Source organism: Bos indicus x Bos taurus, chromosome 21 (genome assembly GCF_003369695.1).
Source record: "Bos indicus x Bos taurus breed Angus x Brahman F1 hybrid chromosome 21, Bos_hybrid_MaternalHap_v2.0, whole genome shotgun sequence".
Classification (NCBI taxonomy): domain Eukaryota; kingdom Metazoa; phylum Chordata; class Mammalia; order Artiodactyla; family Bovidae; genus Bos; species Bos indicus x Bos taurus.
In genome coordinates, this window is record NC_040096.1 from 64,431,288 (window position 1) to 64,451,067 (window position 19,780).

Genomic DNA, 19,780 nt, shown 5'->3' on the forward strand with positions numbered 1-19,780 from the left:
TAAGTTCTTTTGAATGGATTTTTTTTTAGATTTCACATATAAGGGATATCTGTTATTTGTCTTTCTCTGTCTGGCTTATTTCACTTAGTATGATCCTAAGTCCACATGCTGCTGCCGGTGGCATTACCTGCAGACTCACATACAAAACAAACTTATGGTTACCAAAGAGGAAGTTGGGGAGGAGGGATAAATTTGGAATTAACAGATATACACTACTACACATAAAATGAACAGCATGGACCTACTGTGCAGCACAGTGAACTGTATTCAACATCTTGCTGCTTTTTTAAGTTAACAAAAGGTGTGCACAAACCTCCCTTTCGAGCCCGCATCTATTTCTTCCTTTAGGAAAGGAACAAAATGCTAATACCTGTTCTCTCCAGAGCACAGGATTATAGGCGATTTTCAAATTTCAAACATTGACTCTCTCAGTACCTTGCAAGTCTCCCCTGACGAGCACACAATAAGCAAAGGATGATTCAGGTGTGAGCAGTACTCTATATCCCTACCAGGATAAGCCGGGGGGTGGTGTCTGCAGCACGAAAGGACCAGGTGAGGCACGCGGCTGGAGGGGTGTCCCCTCCCCAGCTGGACACATTTGTGGGGAATGATGTCCAGAGCTCCTCACCACCACCCCCGCCCAACTCCTCTCAGGGGATCTCAGGATAAATTAGGAAGGCTGAGCTCAGGCTTGCAACAGGGGGCTGTGCATCCCAGATAGGGGGTGGGGAGGACCGAGGGGAGTGGGCAGTGATGCCCTGGGAAGACTCTGTAATGTGGGACATGCTGCAAAAGAGTAAACCCTGAGGGGCTTTGGAGCCAAGAAATTCCAGGATAAGTGTTCCAGTGACATGTATGTTTCAAGTCCATCAACTGCCCCACTGCCCGCGGAGGGGAGAAACATCACACTCAAACTGGAGTGTTGCTGACTATCTCCTTAACTCGCCCATTCCCATGGCCAGTGCCCCCAGGGAAAGTGGGAAAATGCACCCATGACTTTCAGGCCACATCACTCTGGTTCACAGAGACCATCTGGGTGCTGAGCCCACAGTGATTATTTTTCCAAATTTTCTATAATAAACAGGCATTGTCATTTATGTATTTATTTCTGGCCACGCCGCGTGGCTTGTGGGATGTTGGTTCCCCAACCAGGGCATCCAGGCCTAACCACTGGACCTCTGGGGAATTCTCAAGGCAGTTATTTCAGAAGAAGAAAATGCATTGATTGTGCACTGCGTCTTGTGCGCAGAGGGGCCATGCAGGGTCCCGGTGCGAGATGCGGGCCCCGGAGCCAGGCCCCGTTCTTCCCCTCTCTCCCCCGTATCTGGGCTGCTCAGCCTCTCTGGGTCTCCGCTTCCTCTTCCCGTCCACACAGGAAAGCTGAAGTGCCTGTGCCTTCTGAAGGTTAAACATGTGGATACGCAGACAGCATGGAGCACCCACTACCGTTCCTACCAGGCTGCTCTTGATGTTACCACACACACATCTTGATCCACTTTCAACAGCCCTAAGATGAATAAGACAAGGTCACTCCATCAAACAGAGATGGAAAGGCGAGGCATTCGAATTTGTGTGACCTGCCTGGGTTCACATGGGTGGACCCATGACCAGAGCTCAGGATCCTCCATCTGGACCCTGTCAGGTGGCACCCAGTGCCCGCCAGGAAACTGAATCGCAGCCCCAGATGAAACCTACCCAGCAAGCTGGCCCTGACCAAGCCCCGCAAGGGTGAGAGGCCAAAGGCCCCTCCTCCCTTGGACCTCAGGTCAGAGGCTGGGCGGTGGTCAAGCTCAGGACACAGGGACAAGGGCCAGGCCAGGCACCCCAGGGCCTCCGTCCTCCTCCCTGCAGCAAGGACTGTCCCACTCTGGGCAGGACTTTCTTTCCCTGTGGCCCCTGCCTGCCTTGGGTGGTGCTCAGACCATGGTAATGATGACCCAAGACGTCACTGCTGGGTCAACATGTCATTGGTAATGATGACCCAACGTGTCACTGGGGCCTCACTGCTGTCATTCAGCTACTCTGTCGTGTCTGACTCTGCAGCCCCATGGACTGAAGCAAGGCTGTCCTTCACTATCTGCCACAGTTTACTCAAACTCATGTCCGTTGACTGGATGATGCTACTATCCAACCATCTCATCCTCTGTCATCCCCTTCTCTTCCTGCCTTTAATCTTTCCCAGCAACAGGGTCTTTTCCAATGAGTCAGCTCTTTGCATCAGCTGCCAAAGTACTGGAGCTTCAGCTTCAGCATCAGTCCTTCCAATGGATATTGAGGGTCGATCTCCTTTAGGACAGACAGGTTGGATCTCCCTGCAGTCCAAGGGGCTCTCAAGAGTCTTCTCCGCACCACAGCTGGACCTTTGTCGGCAAAGTGATGTCTGTTTTGTAACGGGGGACCTCCCCTGGGCCTCCTCCGGGGCTCCCAGAGAAAACTGTCCCCCTCCCCACATACACAGGTGCAAACTCAGACATCAAACTCCATCTGTCTCCTGAGCAGGGACCAGCAGCCTGCGGGGAGGGACGCGGGGTCAGCAGCACTGGGGCGCGGGTCCCATCCACCACCGCCACCCCGCACCGCTGGTGACACTCTGCTGGAGACAGCACGGTGCAGAGCGGAGAAGACCACCAACACCCCCACCCTCCCCCCAGGACAGAGGCAGGGACTGGGGCTCAGGGACGGACTGGGGGGAACCTGTGAAATCCTATGGGCCTGAGGTCTGTGTTCCCCGCTCTGTGCCGTGGGGCCGGGCCAGCTCTCCTCCCCATATCCAGGCCCCAATTCGGGCCACAGCAACCCGGGGGACTCCTCCCGAAGGCCCTTCACGATACATGCACACGTGTTTAGGAAGCACACTCTGTAATGAGGCGTCATTTCCAGATGCCAGCTCATCACTCTTTTGCCCACAAGCACCTCCTTGTCTGAGCCTCTCTGGACATGGAGAAGAACGGTGATGTGTCAGAGAGGCACCCCCCTCCCGACCCCTGGGACCCCCGACTGCCTCTTCTCCCACCCCTGCTACTGCCGATCCAGGACCCCAAGTCACCGCAGGCGGCCCCGGGGCTGGCAAGTCACAGATAAGCCCTGCGGCCACAGGCATACCTCCAGAGCTCGCGAGGGCCCCTGCCTTTCTGACCCGGGGTCCCGCTTGCTTCTGTGGGGCCAGGCCAGCTCTCCTTTACCCCCAGCAGGGCAGCTGCCCACCGGGACCTTCTTCTTCCCCACAAACTCCCCTCCTGGGCCCACAAGACACTTCATGCCCCTCGGGGTATTAAAAGGATAAACTCTAAGGACAGCGGTCAGGACGTGAGGGCACATTATCCGAGGCAGCCACCTGCTCTGGGGGCGGCCCAGAGTCCAGCGCAGACTCAGCCCGGACACCCCCACCCCCCGTCACTGCCCGGGGTCACTCTCCATTCCAGGACCACCCTCTCCCCATCATCCTCTACGAACCAAAAACAGCCTCAGTACCTGATAAGAGTGGTCAGAACTGTCTTACTTAAGACCTCTGAGGGAGGTTGTGGATATTGGTTTTCTAATTTATTAGAAAGAAAAAAAAAACACTGAGGGGTGTAGGTGGATTTATTCCCACTCTCTGCAGCGTGGCCCTTCCAGACCCCTAACCCAAGGGTCTGCATCACCAGTGATAAAGCAGAGCCGCCCCAGGGGAGGGGTAAGGGATGGTGGGGGAGGGGATGGGAGGGAGGGGGAGTGGGAGCTCACCGCTCCCCTGCCTGAGGGGCTCCCCCCGCCTAACAGGGCCAGCCAAGGACACACACAGGTCCGAGGGCCGGGCGCCGGGAGCACCACGCTGCCCGGGAGGCGGTCACAACAGCGCAGGTGCCCCCAGGGCCCTCCCTGCCCGTCCCCACCACCCCAGCCTGCACTGGGCCGACCCTCCTCCCGCAGCCTCATTGCCAGGTGCGGAAATAGGACACTGGAGCAGGTGGTCACTCCCGCCCCAAGGCCCGCACCACGGGCAGCCCTAGAAACGTCTGCCACGCCAGTGACAAAGCCACGCCACCCTCCCCGTCCCTGTGAGGAACACGGTGAGCCCGGTCCCTTTCGTCTGCCCTCGGCCACCCCTTACCTGCAGCCCCGCACACACCCCCCCCCCGAGGCCTCCAAGACCCCATTCTCCCCTTTGCGAGTGTCCTTCCCACTTCTTCTAGGCACCTATCAGCAGGCCACGGAGGGGCCAGTGGGGACGACGCTGTGAGACAAGGCCTCTCAGCTGGGCACAGGGCTCCCTCGAACCCACAAAGCCTCCCCGGAAGGCTGAAAACCCCAGCCAGCACACAAGCACATTAGCACCTTTCAGAGCCAAAGTCACAGGCTGGGCACTGGCCCATCAGTCCAGACTCAGAGCCACCTTCTCGCCCCCAGGCCTCCCCTGATGCCCTAAGCCTGCCGTTTTCATTAAGGCAAAGGAGGCACTAACGCAAATATTTTCAGCCAGAGAACAGCAGCCCACAGACCGATTCAAAAGTCACCAGAGGCCCGGTCTACAGGAAGAGGGAGGTTGCAACTCAAAAGAAGGAAATTAGGAGACTTTCCCATGTTCATTCCGTTCCCGCTGGTGATGGCTGCTGCGCCCACAGCCTCGGGGAGCTGGCATGTGCACCTCTGGTTTCGGGGGGACGGGGGGCCAGCTTGGAAAGCTAAGCCTTCGTACGGGGGGTAGGGGGTCGGGGAGGGCAGGCAGCCGACCCTCCCGGGCACTGCTTTCTGACTCTCGGTCAGGGCAGCCCCCACCTGGGCAGGCACTAGGAAGGCAAAGGCCTGAGTTTGGAAACTGAGCCACCGTGGATCCTGGAACAGACAGGATCCACAGACAGACAACAATGTCACAGAGAAAAAAAAGCCCCGGTGGCACTAGTCCAGCAGGGGAGAAGGGGCCAGGCTGGGAATGCCCACCAGGGCAACACTGAGGCCCAGAAGGGATCCCGCGTCCAGAACCTGCCCCAGGTTCCTCTGTGGTCTCTGAGCCCCCATGGACCTGGTCCAGCTGCCTCACTTCCCAGCTGGTAAACTGAGGCCCCAGGAAAACGAGGCAGAAGGGAAGAGACACACAGAGAGAAAGTCAGGAAGCAGAGACGTGCCTGGAAACATCTACCGAAGCCTGAATCCTTAACTGCAAGAGAGGACCAGGGGCATCCCAGGGGCTCAGTGGTAGAGAATCCACCTGCCAAGGCAGGAGCCACGGACTCGATCCCCGGGCTGGGAGGACCCCACACACCGCAGAGCACCTAAGGCCATGAGCCCCAGCTCCTGAGTCTGTGCTCCAGAGCCCGAGAACCGCAGCTACTGACGTCCACGCACCCCGCAGCCTGTGCTCCGCAACGAGAGGCCCCACAATGGGAAGTCCACGCACCGCAACTAGAGGGCGGCCCCGCTCTCTGCAACCCAAGAACGTCGGTGCAGCAGCGAAGACCAGCACAGCCAAAAATAAATACACAAACAAATAAAATTACTTTTTAAAAAAGAGAGAGGAGCAGAGGTGTGACTTTCTGAAGATGGTGGGGTGGGGGTGAACCAGAACTTGACCTCCAAACCCACTAGACCACAGGCTCAGTCCAAGATGGGCGGTGTCCAGGACGCCCTCTCAGCAAAGGGAGAGGCCATTCGATTTCACTCCCTGCGTCCTGCGTGGAGCCTCTTGGCGTGCGTTAAGCTCATTCATTCTTATTTTTCAAAGGCTTCAGGGAGAAGCAACCTAATGTCCATCGATAGGGGAATGGATAAAGGTGTAATACAACATATATTGGGCTTCCCTTATAGCTCAGCTGGTAAAGAATCTGCCTGCAATGCGGCAGACCTGGGTTCGAGCCCTGGGTTGGGAAGATCCCATGAAGAAGGGAAATACTGATATATATACAATGGAATATTAGCCATAAAAAGAAGGAAATAACACCAATGGCAGCAACATGGCAAGAACCAGAGATGATCGTACCAAGAAATAAGCCAAAGAAAATTTTCATATTATATCTCTTATATGTGCAATCTTAAAGACACGAACTCATTTACAAAACAGAAACAGACACACAGACAAATAACAAAGTTATGGTTACCAAAGGCAAAGATGATGAGGATAAATTAGGAGCTTGGAATTAAAATATATACACTATTACATATAAAATATATTACCAACAAAGACCTACTATATAGCACAGGTAACTGCACTCAGTATCTTGCAATAACCTACAATGGAAGAAAATATAAAAAAAGAATATATATTTATATACATATGTACAACTGAATCAGTTTGCTATATACCTGAAACTAAAACCACATTACAAATCAACTATATGTCAATAAAAACTTTAAAAAAGAAACTAAACAAAAATTATCTTCCCTGGTGGCTCAGACGGTAAAGCGTCTGCCTGCAATGCGGGAGACCCGGGTTCGATTCCTGGGTCGGGAAGATCCCCTGGAGAAGGAAATGGCAATCCACTCCAGCACTCTTGCCTGGAAAATCCCATGGACGAGGAGCCTCATAGGCTACAGTCCATGGGGTCACAAAGAGTCGGACACAACTGAGCGACTTCACTTTCACTTTCATGTATATATATACATTTTTTTTTTAATTGTTTTAAAACCTTCAGGGAGGGATTTCACTGTCCCTCCCAACGTGGTTCTGGGTCTTTCCTGGGCCACAGACCCCACCTCTTAGAAATAGCACAAGAGCAGTCATGTTGGGGACCCAAGTTTCCCCAAAGCCTGTCATGCCCGGGTTAAGGAGACCACTGCATGCGTGTCCACCGAAGGTCAGCACAGGGCGGGGCACAGCTGACCCTGAAGCAACAGGGCCTGCCGAGGGCCCAGAGGAGGCTGAGGGGGCCTGGCTGTCTCCCTCCTATCACGACCCCCAAATTAAAGCCCCAGGCCAGAAAGCTCCAGGGACCCCACCTGCGGCACCGTTTTGGAGAGCAGGAGGGCAGGCTGGCCTCCCCACACCACCCCCACCCCACCCCCGCCCACCGGCCCGCCGGCCACTCTCCTGCCCAGTTTGAGAGTTTGAATTACACCAGAAACAAGGGGTCTTTTCATCCCGCACTGCCCACAAGGACCCAGCCACACACACTGGGGAGCGGATCATGTTGCCCACAGCCAGGCCAGCGCTCACGGGAACCAGGTCTCAACTTGGGGGGACGATAGGGATTAAGGACTCTTCAGGGAGAGGCGTGAGATGAAATTTAACTGTACTGGGGACCACCCTCCAAGGTCAGGGATCACCTCGAGGGTGAGGACCACCCTCCAGGGCCGGGACCTCAGAGGGAGGGCAGGAAGCATCCACCGGACCTCCTGACCACACTCGAGAGTGGCCCCCGGTCAGCAGGAGGGGTTCCCACGACTGGGGGACTGCAGGCTGGCGTGGGGCAGAGCTCCCAGGAAACCCACGGCCGCAGATCAGGGAGAGGGGCAGCAGCGGCAGGAGAAGGGGTCAGTGGACCCCCAGGGAGCTGACGCCAAGAATCCCACCCACCAAGGCTCCAAGGGCTCCACCACGATCAGCTGCATTTCCAGAGGAAGATGACTTAGGAAGGGGCTCTCCTGGGACCCTTCTGGCCCCCAAGGTGGGGAAGGCCGGAATATCAGCTCGTCTTCCAGAGACCAAGCTAGTGCCCCAGCAGGCCCTCAAGGCGGGAGGGGGAGGGGGAATGGGGGGCACCATCCAGCTGTGATCTCATCGGTCCCTCTGCCCTCCCCCCCAAAACCCAACAGTGGGCTCACAGAGGGGCAACAATCAGCGAGGCCGAGCCCAGGGCTGGACCCCAGGTGTGGTGCATAATGGCTTCATCTGCCAGGGAGACCAGCTGGCATAACGACCCACGGCTGGACTCTGGCAGCTCATTTAACCCTGAAACAGTGTGCCTGCCCACTGCCCATCACAGCCACAGAGGGCGGCAGGGGGACCCTGCTGGGGGCTGGCAACTGGCCAGGATGCTGCTGGCATGGACGGCGGGGAGGAGACGGAGCGGAGGCCCTGGGTCCCCTCCCCTGCACCCCTCCCCTCACCTCAGTCCACCGTTTCAAAAGCTGTTTCTCTGTTTTCTGATCCTGCAGGCCTCCTGGTCTCATTTTGAGGCTGGGAGCAGGGGCTGGGCTCTGAGGGGGTGACCTCCGCAGCCTCCGGAAGCCCTGCCTGTGGCCTCTTTGGTTTGGGCTTCCTACACAGATCTGTGGACCCACACACAAGGCTACCAGCAGGAGATCCACGGCTGCAGGGCACCCGGCAAGAGGCTCCTGCGGACACCAGGGGACGAGAGGATGCGGACTGCTGCTCGCTCAGCCGGTGACCAGCCACCCCGAAGGGCAGACCTAGGCCTCGAGGGAAGAGCGGGATTCCCGTGGGGGCAGGAGGCAGGAGAGGGGGTTCCTGCCAACAGAAGCCCTCAGGGCCTGCTGTGCACCTGCAAGGCAGGCGGACCTTGGGGAGGTGCGTGGAGCCTGGCAGGGAGGGGCAGAGTCCCTGACACCTGCTTCCTTCTGTGCACAAGACCAAGCGCAAGGCCCAGCCAGGCGTTGTCCAGACCGGCACTGCCCACAGAACTCTCTGGAACAACAGAGAGCTTCCTTTCCTGCATTGACAACAAGCTGCAAAGCGCTTGCAAGAGGCCTGAGTGCAGCTCAGAAACCAAACCGCTCTTGTTACTTAATCTGAATTAACTCGGATTGAAACAGCCTCCAGTGGCTAGTGGGCAGCTCAGGACCAGAGCCAGGAAACCCTGGGGAAGAGTCGCCACCCATCAGGTGGAGGGCACAGGGGTGTCGGTGGGGCACAGGGGTGTCGGTGGGGCACAGCGGTGTCGGTGAGACACAGGGGCCCCAACTCAGAGGGCACCATCAGCGGGATGCTGACCAGGACACTCGACAGCTGGACATCCAGGCCAGGAGAGAGAAGTAGAGAAAGACCAGGGGCTCATTCCTGGAGGGAGGCTGACTGGCAAAGGCAGGAGGCAGCTGGACACCCAAACGCTGCAGCCAGGGAGGTCGGGGTTGAGCGGCCCACAGCCTTGTTCTAGCAGATGAGCCCATGGTGGGCATCAAACACCACCGGGAGATCAGGATGAGGAGAAGCCAATGGGCCAAGCCGGAGCTGCCTGTCCTGGGGCCCAGGGCTGCCAGGGGCCAAGAAGGGATGGGTGGGAAGGTGGGCTGGGCCTCGATGCTCCCGGGAGAAGTGAGCAGTGGAAGATGGGAGCAGGGCAGGGATCAGAAGGGGGAAGATCTTGTTTATTGTTTTGGACCAGGAAACATGAGCCTGTTTGCAGGGGAAAGGAGCCAGGAGAGACCCAGAAACAAGAGAGGGGGACAGTGGTGGAGGGAGGTCCCACAGGAGGGGCTGGGAACCCGGCCCTCCTCCCACCAAGGCTAGAAGCTGCAGAGAGGGCGAGAAACCTGTGGTTTGATTTTCTGTCCCGTATAGAAGTGGGGTGTGTGCGTGCATTCCCCCAAAATACAGAAAACACAGAGGAAAAGGCGAAAGGGCAGGGCGGGAGCTCCCATTGTCCACCCCCGGAGCTCCAGGAGATGTGAATCAAGCCTTCTGGGAGCCCCTGGCACAGGGAGCGTGGCCGGAACCCGCCACAAAAGGCCACTCCCAGAGCGGGCTCATTAGGACAGGAGCCGGTGCGCTTGGGGCGGGGCGGGCCCATTCAGGGGCGCCGCACAATCGGGCCCTTGTGGGGGGCGGTGGGGGGGTGGGGGCGGCTCCCGGAGCCTCTGATTCCAAGACAAGAGCGCGCCTGCTTCTTGCCTTACAGCCCAGAGCCGACAGAAAGACAGATCAGGGAAGACAAAGAGATGCTTCCCTGACAGTGCATGGGCTATTTCTGGAAATGGGTCGGCTCTCCTGCCGTCTGGGTGCTGTCAGCCCTGCCCACCTCTGTCCCCTTGACCGCAGCCCTAAGCAGGCCCCCAGCCCCTCTGGGGCGGCCCAGCCTCCACCCGACCACCACCCACCGCCCGCTCCACGGGGGTGACAAAGGCAGTCAGTGCCTCTCAGCCTGATGCCTGGCAGTCTGCTCTGGCTCCCGGGGGGCGGCAGGGGGCAGGGGGGTTGGGGGGACCACCAGGCCGAGCCGTGACCAGGGCTGGGGTGGGTGCTCAGCAAACGCCAGGCCAGCTTCAGATCCAGCTTTCCACTGTCCTCCAGGCAGACCATAGCCAGCTCCCTGGGCATCCAGGCGGCAAATGCGGGCAAGCGACCATCCAAACGGGCCTGTCTCACGCTCACAGCTAACGTGAGCCGACACCAGCCTCCAAGCCCGCAGGCTGGGCTCTGTGATGCCCCAGTGTGGGGAGGTGTCCTTGCCGCCAGCTGACCTGCAGACAGGCCACCTCCAGTTCAGGCGGCCTGTGGACACCACAGCTTGTCTCCCAGAGCTTCCCACCGGGGAGGAGCCCCCAGGGAGTGTCTCCAACACCCCCGACCCACTGGGCCCATCTCTGAGAACTGGTCCAGGCACTGACATTTCTTCAAGTCCCCAAAGGTGACGTCTAATATGCAGCCAAGGTTGAGAACCACTGATAAAAGCAAAGATGTACTTCTAAGGAGCTGTTAAAAGGCAACAGTCGGGGGGCAGGGAAGGGGTGGGCAGTGGGAAGCACAAGTCACCACCCTGGGGGTTAGGGAGGTGATATGGTTTTTTTTTTAAGTAGTTCAAGGCCATTTGACGCCAAATGGCACAAATGGAAAAAAAAAAGAAAGAAAGAAAGGCAGGTGGCCAAAGCGGATGGACCACCATTGGGTTTAAAACCAGAGGGAGAACTCATCCAACGCCTCTGGGTTGCTCATTTCTCATCCCACCATTTACTGCGCGCCTACCACATGCCAGGAAGACTGGACCCTGCCCTGGGGAAGGTTATGGGCTTGGGGACAGACAGGACAGCAAATGACGTACGTCCAGAACAGCCGGTCTTGTCCCGGACAACCCACACCAGGGGACCAGAGCCCAGCGCTCTCCTCTAGCAGCACCCAGGCCTGCAGAAGGCGATCAGATGGCAGGGGCAGGTAATTCCACCGGGGCCCTTACCATGGCTCCTCACGAGGACAGGCTGGCCAGCCACTGGCTTTGGCCTCAGTGCTGGACAGAGAGGTGCCCACCTGTCATCACGGCAGCCACAGCCCTGCCACCACCCAGACCTGCCCCTGCAAGAGACCTAACCACAAAGGTGACGGCCAGAGGCAGGACAGGCAGGGCAGGTGGCCCGTTCCTTGTGGTTCTGCCAGTTCTAGGAATGCTGAGTCAAGGGGCCAGAGGATGTGAGGGTCTCTGGCACCCTGGGCATGGCCCACCCAAGCTTCCCATTTTACAGAGGGGCAAAACGAGGGCCCAGAGAGAAGACGGGGCTTGCGTGAGGTCAGTTCACGAGGGGGCTGTGGCCGTTGGCTCTGCGTTGTTCGATCCACACAAAGAGCCCTGACCTGGGGGGTGGGAGGGGGCACACCCATGCCCCTGAAGCCGCCCCAGACGTGGGGACTGTATCAGCAGTGGGGCCCCCGTGTGTGTGTTCAGCGGGGTGCAAGGGGAAGGGAGCAGACGGACTATGGAAAGTGGCAGTCTCTGAGTGCGCCCGGGACAGCTGACTGCAGAAAAACTCTCCGAGAGAAGGTCACAGCTGGAACCGCTCACAGCTGGAAGAGCCCAGCCCAGGGACTGCAGCGGGGGACGCGGTGTGAGCAGTGCCACAGAGCCACCTGCCCCAGCACGCGCAGTCAGCGCCGCCCCGCCGAGCCAGATGTGCCAGTGCTCCAGCTGTTCCTCCCTCCACACCTGGCCTCTCCCCTCCTCTCCTCTGCTTGCATGGACCTGCTCCGTCTCAGCTCCCAGCCCCAGCCACCCCCCTCCACTCAGCTCCAGGCACCCCCGAAGAGGCTGAGAGCCAAACCAGGGCACTTGCGAGAGCAGCGAAGGGAGCATGATAAAGTCACACAGCGGTGGCCGGGGTACAGGCTGCAGCTTCACGTGGACGCCCCCCTCCCCACCCCCAAGTGACCTGATGTGACTTGCCTCTCTGCTCTGAGCCCCTTCCTCAGCAGAAACGGGGACCCCTACCACCCCACCCCACCCCCGCCCCGGTGGGTCTCGGCACCGGTGTGGCCAAGCCTGGGGCGGGTCCCCTTCCCTTCCCAGTCTTCTCTGAGAGCCTTTAGGGCTCCGAGCAGTTTGCTCCCAAGTTTCCGGCTTTCCCAGGCATGGCATTTCCTCCTGTCTAAGATACCATCAGTCACAGATGCCCGATTTTCCAGAGCGAGGGAGGGGAAGACCCTGCAGTAAACACACACGCTGATTCTAAGACGCAACCCCGCATTGCAACAGAGGAGGGGAAAGCCCACGTTCGAATTCAGGAAATAACAAATGACCAGGGCCTCTGGCCAATGGGGAAGCAGGAAGGAGGAAAGGGAAACAGACCCTCACCTACTCCCCAGGGCCCCTGGCCTCTGCTCTGGTTAAACGACACTCCACATGTCTGCTTAAACACCATACACAGGGTGATCCCAAGAACATTTACCAACGAATCAATACAACTCCTAATCTTTCTGCCCTGCTCCCTGGACAGTGGAGACCAACAGTGAGTTGCTCAAGAAGAGGCAGGCATCCATCACCAGGGAACTGACCCAGCTCCAGACCTGCCCTCCACCCTCCTGCCCCTGCCTGCCTGCCTGCGGCAGCAGAGAACAGCAAGAAGGGACAGATGACAGTGACCAGCTTCGGTGCCTGGAAGCTGAGGGTGTGGGGGCCCATTCCTGCCTGTTCACGATCAAAAGAGCATCAGGTCTGTTTCGCAGACCAACTTGTTCCTCTATCGCCAGGCTTCAGGGAAGCCAGTGGGGTCCTGTCATTACCTCGCTCCAAGGAGATAAGTGCTGCCTTCTTCCCAGCTCTGAAATCCCAGGGTACTCCCTGCAGGGACCCCCCCTCCCCACCGCTCCCCGCAACCCGCTCCCCGGCACCCAGGTTGTAGGTGTGGGCAGAGCCACCATGGGTCTAAGTATTCCATGGACAGGCACAGTGAGGCTGCAGAGAGAGAGGGTGTGTCGCCCACAGGTGCCGCTCTGCCTGAGCACCCCAATAGCTCAGGGTGGAGCCCCTGACCCCAGACATCAGGAGTCACAGGGAGGCAGGCGGGGCTTTGGGGCAGACACGCCTAGTCTGAGGACCTGCAGAGAAGGTTCTTTCCTGTGACCCTGGAGGCCCCCAACCCAGCCCACACCACAACAGACTCCAGATGGACACTCCCAAGCTGCCACTCCCCAAGCCCAGCTACATGAATCACCGCTCGTGGCACTCTCAGACTGAGTAACTGCTCAAACGTCTGCTCTTGTTTTCCTTCCTGCTCGAAGGGCGAATTCTCTCAACAACCTGCCCCACCCACCCGCCTCCAGACTATTCTCTGCTCTGTTCTAGACTCGCACAACCAGCTACCCAGCTGTCTGAGCGCTTCCCTGCAGGGGGTTCGGGAATGCCCTGGGTTTGCATGCCTCTCCTGATGGGGAGCTCCCCACCTCCAGAGGCAACCAGGTCCACCTGGACCACGCTTATTTGCGGGAGCTGAAGTCCAAATTGCTGGAACTTTGGGGGTCTGCACACAGCACTAACGCCCCTGGGCTGACGGCCCATCTAGTGGCCGTTCACCAACTCCAAAGCCCTTCATCTCCTGGCTCAACACACTGGCTCTTGCTGTTCCCAAGAGGCTTCCAGCCCCCTGCCTGCCTGCAGGTTGGGAAAACACCTTGCAGGTCCTGGGCTCTCGGCACCCCTGGTCCAGATCCACCTGCAGACCTGCTTCTGAGGCTGGAATGCCACCCTCTTCCATTCAACCGGACAAGGACTCCTGTGGCTGTGACAGGGGGCAGGCACAAGGACCCCTTTACAAGCATGTGATGGGGATCCCGCAGCCCCACCCCGAGGAGGCAAGTCTGCAGGAGTCCAGGTGACAGTGGGAAGTCCCTGAGCCCATCCTTTGAGGCTCAGTTCTCAGGACACGGATGAGGAAATCGAGGCTTCCATGTGCAGTAAGCTGCCTCCTCTTACACGCTGCTCACCTTAGACACAACCCTACGCTCCTCCTTCCTCAACCAGAAGGCAGGTCACAGCTTCCCACTTTGCAGATGAGAAAACAGAGGTCCCAGAACTCGAGCAGGGTCCAGGCCCCCAATGCTTTGTGCCAATGAGGAGGACAAGCAGAGCATAGGAAATCCCCCACGGGTACAAAACACAGACCATGAGCAGTGGAGGGTTTAATCGCGCCACTCCAGGATCAACATAAAACCAAGTCTGTGTCCTAGGAACTCAGAGGCCAGGCCCTGAGTGAGGGGCCTGGTGGGGCTGTGACAGCAGAGGGAAGCTGTCTGGCAGGGAAGCCAGGGAATGAAAACAGAAGTAAGGAGCAACCCGGTGCACGGAAGCTGGTACTTTCCCATCCACAGATCTCTGGGGCCGGGAACTTCAGGCAAGGAAAACAGGACAGCAAGACTGAGGCTCTGGGTCTGGCCTGAGAAGGGGAGCCACACCTTAGCTACACGGGCCCCAGCCTGCCTGGGTCCATCTACAGGTCACAGGGGCCCTGCCAGGATTAAGCTCCGAGGAGACTTCCACTACTGGTGGGGCCTCCCAAAGAGGTGGGGGTGGTCCTCAGCCTGTCCTGGCTCAGGGGGGCGGCAGGCTGGACTGATCCAGCCACTCCTCTCTGCCCCAGCCAGGCCACAGGACTGGGAGCTAGTCACCACACCTCTCCAGACCTCAGTTTCTCCATCTGCGATGTGGGACCACTTGGGAGCTCTGAACACAATGGAGTTGGGACTGGGATGCTCTGTGGTAGGTATTAAACTGTGAAGCACAGGGCACCTGCCCTGGGTTACCAGCCAGCGAGCTCCTGGCCCTGGGGGCACAGTACCCCAAAGCCAGGGATGGCTGGTGGGGTCAGGATGGGGAGGGAGGGGGAAAGGCTTATTCAACCCCGCCTCCTTGTCTTCACTGACCTCTGCCCCTAGGCCTGGCTGGGTTTAGGAAAAGCTGCACATTAGCCGGGGCTGCTGAGCTGGGATCCCCTCATAAAAGACCTATTCAAGGTCAGAGGCTCCGTCTTTTTTTAAAGACCCAGACCACCCTCACTCTATCCTCCCTTTAAACCAACAACAAAAAAAAAAACATACAAGCAGGAGAACAAACACATCTTATTTTGAGAAGCTCAAACTCTTCATGCAAACTTTTAAAGGTATAAACGGGGCCTGTACAAAGGGCTGGAGGCCCTCGTTCTGGGGTTAGCGGAAGGGGGAGTGGGCCATGTGATGTTATGGGAGGGCTGGGATGGAGGTGAATGGGCACACGGTGGGCGGCGGGAGGAAGAAAGAAGGTGGGACACGCGGGACAGGGAGGGGAATGGGAGAACTGTTAAAAATAACTTTTGTTTGAAAACTGCATTAGTTCAAAATGCAAACCTGACTTTCTGATGTTTGGGGTTTGCCTGTCCCAGTCTGCCCCCACCTCCCCACCACTAAATTAGAGCAAAGAGCATCCCAGTCCAGACTTTAATCAGCTCAGCCCAGACCTCTGTCAAAAAAGAAAAAGAAAAAAAAAGACTAAGGGCTATTTGAATTCCTATTCACAGGCCGGTCAGGCACAGGCCCAGCCTGGGAGGACCTGGAATACAGATGGGCCGCCACCCACCACAGACTCTTAGGGCCCCGAGGGCGCCCAGCAGGGCTGCAGGTACCCTGCAGCTTCGGGACAGGACTACAGGGCCACTGAGCCCCAGGAGGTGCAACCAGACACCAGCTTGGGAGAGCTATCTGTCTAAACAGCAAACAGAGTTTCAAAGAGAAGGGCCGATGTCTATTTGGCAAACCCCCAACAGGTCCCTCTCTTTCTCATGAGGATCCTTGGGAGAAACATGCATGACAAGGTCCTGACAACAGTTGAGGCCCACTGCCTGCAGGGATAGAGGAGGACCCCCTCTACAGAAGAGGAGCAGAGAGAGGCTTGCGAAAGTGAAGTCCCTGGCTGGAGGGAAGCGGGAAGAGATTCAAACAGGAGATTGTCTGAGCCCTCCGGGCACGGAGGTTATCAACCATCTGCTCAGGGGTCACTGATAAGGAAGTGACATTTGCTGGGACAGGAGAAGCAGGGCAAACGTGAGCCGGAATTGAGAACGGGGAGTCAGCAGTGTCTGCTGATGAATATTATCAGCCAAAATGACCACAGGCCAGAGATGAGAGCCAACCCCGGGGCCTGAGCAGTACAGGACCCCCGCAGCACCACCCAGGCAACTGACAACTGACACTGCAATCTCAGTTGCCTTCCCAGGAATTGCTCAGAACATCTCTGAGCCTCTACTTGCTTGACTGTAAAATGGGGATAATACTGCCTCGCAGGGTTCCTGTGAGGATAGGTTGAGAGGGCAAACGATCTGAGGCACCAGTCTGTTATCTGATTCCACTTTCATCACCACCCAGACTGGGGCCTGTTATCTGCCTCATCTCCAGCTTGCTCTCCACCCAAAACTACAGGTCCAAGGGCAGAAGAGTGGCTTTGAAGAGAAGGGACTTTCCTTGTTTCCAGACATCCCACTCATACTGTTGGGAGAACATGTCAAGGCTACGCTCAACTTTGAGACAAAACTAAATTGACAACAATCCCACTGATGAGTGAAATTTGTGATCATAACGCTGAGTGCTTATTTCACCCCGACCCAAAGCTGTGTCACCACAGAATCTGTGGCAGTCCTGCTCCCTGTGTGCACGGGTCTTGGGGGAGCGTGGGTTCTACAGGAAAACCTACAGCTCGAACCCACCCTGCCCCTCAGTGGGCTGGGAAACCTCAGTTGGGATCCAGTCCTCCACAGCTGCTCTGCTGACAGCAGCAGCTAACAAAGACAGGGTCCACATCTCCTTGTCCAAAATATGCCAGAACTTCTCTGCCAATATGCCCTGACACTTTAGTGCCCTGCAGAGAAACACCCTTGCCAAGTGTCACTGATGACGCAGCTGAAAACCAGAAACATTTCTCTTCCTAGCCACAGACTGCCGCAGTCTTCACTTCCTACTGCACTTGGGGAAACCGAGGCCCAGAAATCTGACCCTCCCAAGCCCCACCCCTCCACCCCAGCCCCAGAAAACAAGACCAGAGAGGCTGAGACTGTGACTCCTCATTCCCCAAATGGTGCAAACCACCTAACTCTGAGCTACTCCCACTGGCCTTAAGGAGCTTGCTGGTGGGAGGTGGGGTGGATACAGAGTCACTGGAGAGAAACCCAAGTTGTAGCCTTAGATTGCTAATCAGTAACAAAATATGCCTCTACACCTAGCCCTGCCCCAACTCACAGGCTAGGAAGGTAAATAAAAACTGCCAAGGGCTAGTGCCCCACCTCCCCAGGGGTCCAGTTCCCACCCTACCCCCAACCCCAAGGCACCTGCAGAGCCCACTTGGCCACCAAAGCAAAGAGAGCGTGTCCCGTCCCCACCCGGCTCCCAGGCTGTCACTCAGGGGAAGAACAGTCATTTAAGGCCTAGATACATTTTCTCTGAACTAGGAAAGCCTTCAAAGAGAACCAGAAAGGGCTGTTTAATCTCCACCTTCAGGCAAATAGTTCAGGCAGCAGGAACAGCCACCAGAAGCAGGAGCCAAGCCACCAAAAATGTGGAAAGACAGGGAGGAGGGAGAGGAGCGAGGCAGGAGGGACAGCCACCGATCAGAGGGTTGGGGATGGGGAGGGTGACCAGCTGCCCCACTCCTACAGAGTGCTTGGGGCCCAGCAGTCACATGGGCTGGAATACAGTAGCTGGGCTTTCCCGAGGCCAAAGGTCCTCCCACCCACACCCCAGCCGCTGCTGCCAACATCGGCACTTCCAGGAAAGTAAGCAGCAGTTTACAGACCCCTTCAGAGGCTTTTATCTCTGCCTCAAATCCGGGAGGTAGGGCTTACCAGCTCCATTCTACAGATAAGGAAACTGAGGCCCGAGGAGACACAACGCCAGGATCCAGTCCAAGCCTATATTCTTCTGGGAAATCTTAAGAGCCTCAGTTGAGAAAGGTCCCCGCTCCCAGGGAGAGTCAGGGGAGCGCTGAGAAAGGCAGGAGTAATAGCAAACCAGGAAGGTTCTCCGACCTCAGCACTCTGGGCCCAGCGGCCTGTGACCCTTCCCTGGGACAGACAGCACGGAGAAACCCAGGTGGAATGCCAGCTCCGCCCCGGCACACAGGTGATCATTGCTTGAGGGCTGCCTGTTGTTCCAAGAAGAGGGAAAATTTCACTTTCACTCCCCCTCCCCCGCCCCCCGCCTCCTCATTAAAAACTTCCCGGTCCCGGGCCAGGGTTTCCAGGCAGAGCTGCGGCACCTCCAGCCAGCCCTACGGTCCCAGATTGGAGAAACTTTTGAGGAGTCTGGGGGTCCCGGACAGGCTGCGGATTCAGCGTGGCAGGGACACGCCTCCATCGCTTAACCGGAAAACTCAGCACCAAAAAAAAAAGCCCCACCGCGGGCGGGATGGCGATCTCTCCGACGCCGGCCGGAGGAGGGGTCCGGAGTGGCGGCCGCCCGCGAGGGAAAGGGCTCTGCTCCCGAGACGCGCCCTGCCCGGCGGGCGCCGTCCTTACCGTGCAGGCCGTTGGGGATGCTTCGGTGGTGAGGCGGCGGCGCCGAAAGGTCATCCAGGGACCGGCGCGTGGCGACGGCCTTGCCGTCCGGGACCTTGGGCGGCCCGGGAGGCAGCAGCGGCGGCGGGACGTGGTGGTGATGGTCGGGGCTGCCGCCGCTACCCGCGCTCGACGTGCTGCTGCCGTCGCCCACGTCCCGGGTACCCGCGCCCGCCGCGCCGCCGGGCAGGGGCCCGCTCAAGCTGGCCTGGCTGTCGATGGAACTGCGGGAGCCGGCGCCGCCGCCGCCGCCGCCGCCGCCGCCCGCGCCGCCCGCGCCCCCCACCAGAGCCGCGCGCTCCTCGTCCAGCAGCAGCACCAGTTCTTTGAGCTCCAGGTTCTCGCGCAGCAGGGCCTCCTGGCGCGCCTCGAGCTCGCGCAGCTTCTGCTGCGAGCGGGCCACCTCGTGCCACACGGCGCCGGCCGCGTGGCGCCCGAAGCGCTGCCACTCGCGCGCCAGCTTGCGCCCCTTCTGCCGGTCGTCGTCGAGGAAGCAGCACAGCTCGCGCAGCTCCTGGTTGTCGTCCTGCAGCCGCTGGTTCACGTCCTTGAGGCCGCGGATCTCCAGCAAGTGCTGCTGCAGCCTCCGGTTCACGTCGCGCATCAGGCCGCCGTGCTCCAGCATGAGGCCCACCTTCTCGCCCTCCGCGCGCCGCAGTCTCCGCGCCAGCTCCTCCTTGCTCCAGCGCAGCAGCTCCTCGTCCGGCACCTGGCTCAGCTCCTCCGACGCCGCCGCCGCCGCTGCCGCTGCCGCCGGGGGCTTCGCCATGGCGGGGCCGTCACCGCGGCATCGCCCGCGCCCTCGCCGGGCCGGCGCTCCCCGTGCCGGGGCTGCGCTGGGCCGGTCCGCGCGCGGGCGGCGGAGTGGGGTGGGGGTGGTGGTGGCGGCCGGGGGGAGCGTGCGGCCCGCCCCGCGCTGCCTCGCGCGCCCTCACGCAGTGCCTGCCCGCCGCCCGGGCCGCCCCGGGGAATCGGTGCGTCTCGAGACACGGCGAGCTGGGAGCGCTGCTGCGTCGGCGGCCGCGGTGCCGGGATCTCTCCCGGCTCCGGCTAAGCAGGCGGAGGCCCGCCCCCGGCCCAGCTCCGGAGCCCCAGCCGCCCCGCCTACTCCGGGCGGGCAAGGGGCGGGGCGCACGAG

General features: G+C 58.8%; 1 protein-coding gene across 2 annotated transcripts in view; it reads right to left on the reverse strand.

Moving 5' to 3' along the window:
* CCDC85C (coiled-coil domain containing 85C) overlaps positions 1-19,497 on the reverse strand; it is a 77,936-nt gene extending 58,439 nt beyond the window's left edge. For both annotated transcript variants that reach the window (XM_027521892.1, XM_027521891.1), the window contains exon 1: positions 18,604-19,497. In XM_027521892.1, the coding sequence (XP_027377693.1) occupies positions 18,604-19,411 (808 nt within the window). In that variant the 5' untranslated portion in view covers positions 19,412-19,497. The remainder of the gene's footprint in view (positions 1-18,603) is intronic.
* Positions 19,498-19,780: the final 283 nt, after the last annotated feature.